Raw genomic sequence first — 2128 nt, forward strand, 5'->3', positions numbered from 1 at the left:
GCTTTAATTTGAAGTTATTTGATCATATGTGATGCTTGCTATGTCATGCTTTAATTTGAAGTTGTTTGATCATCTGCCAATATGAACCAAATTGTCGTCGTCGACGACAATTTGGTCATCTCTCTAGTCATCTGCTAATATGAACCAAATTGTCGTCAACGACGACAATTTGGTCATCTCTCTAGTCATCTGCCAATAAGAACCAAATTGTCGTCGACACGACAATTTGGTCATCTCCCTAGTCATCTGCCAATAAGAACCAAATTGTCGTCGATGACGACAATTTGGTCATCTCCCTAGTCATCTACCAACATGAACCAAACTGCAGAAATTTAGAACACCAAATAGCATTACATTAGGATTGGTACATTACAAAGTTCATCCATATCCTGCACTACAACAACAATAAACATACTTGCTTCACTTAGTGGCTTGATTCTGTGATAACACTGATAAAGCCACAACTACAACACATACAACAATTCCACTAAACAACACTGCCCAAACATTGAGCATCTCATCTCTCTCCTTCAGTTTCTTGTTCAAAGCACGGTTCTTCTTTGATAGCTCCATATTTTCCCTCTGCAATTTGTGAGACCTGATCCAGCTGCGTTCAATCTTTGCATGTAGATGTTCAAATGCAAGGGCCACACGCAGTGGAGGAGGAGGGTCAACCCAAACCACCCACTTGCACTCATCTGGCAACTAATTAGATGAACAAAATTAGAAATTTCAAAATAACAACAACCTCCCAAATTGACAAGCAACTACTTACATCAAGAGGGCAACCCAAAAATCGTCGGCCCGTGCTAGCCCCTCCCCAAGCCACCCGACGAGCAGGAACTAGGCTATGTCCAGGGCAACGGTGCTTAGATCTAGGCTCCAAGCCGGAAAATGATTCGTCTGGGTGATGGTACTCTGAGACGAGCTCCACAATCCCCATCCCATCGATCTAAATCAGAAGAAGAGCAAAAAATCCCCAAATCAGAGAAACCCTAGAATGAGGGGGTCAAATGGTTGAAACCCTAGAAAATCCCCAAATCCCCACGGAGTGCTCCACTTACCTCTGCCGCAGTAGAACCAGCCACCGTCGAGGAGTTTGACGGCGGGAAGCTTGTCGTCCGCATCTTCTCCTCCCGCTCGGGCCTCTCCCACGGCGGCTCTCGATCCCGTTCTTCACGAGCTCTCCCACTCTCTGTTTGTTTCTGCACGTGAGCTCGAGGAGGACGAAGGGGTATCGGGGCTGGGGACACAGGGGCAAAAATGTCCAAAACGGAGCGCCGTATGTGCTCAAACGGCGCTGACCAAGCGGAGCCGTGACGGAAGGGCAAAAACAAAAGAATTCCAAAGTGGTGTGGACAGAACCGGTGACTTTCTCAAACTAGGGGTAAAATAGACGAGGGGGTCACAACTAGGGGCATAAATCAAATTGTCCCTTATCTGAATCGTGAGAATGAATGCCAATGGTTCTAGCTTAGAACTTGGAGGCATCTCGATTCAGCGCCGTCAGGGTGCTGTTTTCCCTCTCATCGTCTTACCGAGCCACCCAAAGGACTGGAACCAAACTTGGTTTTATTGTCAGGATACTTCTCCAGCAAACGAGAAGCCTCTGCCGGGTTACCGCCCTAGTCGTCTTGACTCCAAGTTCACCCTTCCGGATAAGCTTACCATCGCTGAATGTAGGAAGCTTCTTCCCTCCATTAGAAGAATCAACGGCTTGTTGGGTAATGGTTTAACCAGAGTAGATCTGACCCATTGCTGGATATCATGGCGGGTTATTCCATTAAGTCATCGATCTCAACTGATGTATGAATATGACGGAAGCCCGGACAACCCTCTTCGTCACAGCCCAGTTGAACTCACCGAAGAAGACATTGTTTCGATGTCAACCCTTTTGGTAAATGGGAAGTACGAAGATTGCAGTATTGTTGGGTTGAGTCCCTTCTGCAAGATTAATCCGGCGCCAGAAGTAAGTACATTCTGATCTCTTTTTTCTTCATGTTTTGCCCAGCTATTAGTACTTAATACTGATCTTTCTTCTTGTCTTTATAGGCCAATTCTGACTTCTGGAAAGTGAAATATGACCACGAAGCTGCCAAGAAGGCGAAAGCTGCCGTTATGAACACCA

At 46.1% G+C, this 2128-nt stretch overlaps 1 protein-coding gene across 1 annotated transcript; it reads right to left on the reverse strand.

The window, feature by feature from the left end:
* Positions 1-420: 420 nt before the first annotated feature.
* LOC147991831 (uncharacterized) lies at positions 421-1127 on the reverse strand. Its single transcript, XM_087539273.1, has 3 exons — positions 1065-1127; positions 776-952; positions 421-705 (listed from the first exon to the last, which is right to left on the reverse strand). The coding sequence occupies exons 1-3, from the start codon at positions 1125-1127 to the stop codon at positions 421-423; spliced, it is 525 nt and encodes a 174-aa protein (XP_087395399.1).
* Positions 1128-2128: the final 1001 nt, after the last annotated feature.

This window comes from Triticum urartu, chromosome 1A (assembly GCF_056163025.1).
Source record: "Triticum urartu cultivar PI428250 chromosome 1A, HENAU_Tu73, whole genome shotgun sequence".
NCBI lineage: Eukaryota > Viridiplantae > Streptophyta > Magnoliopsida > Poales > Poaceae > Triticum > Triticum urartu.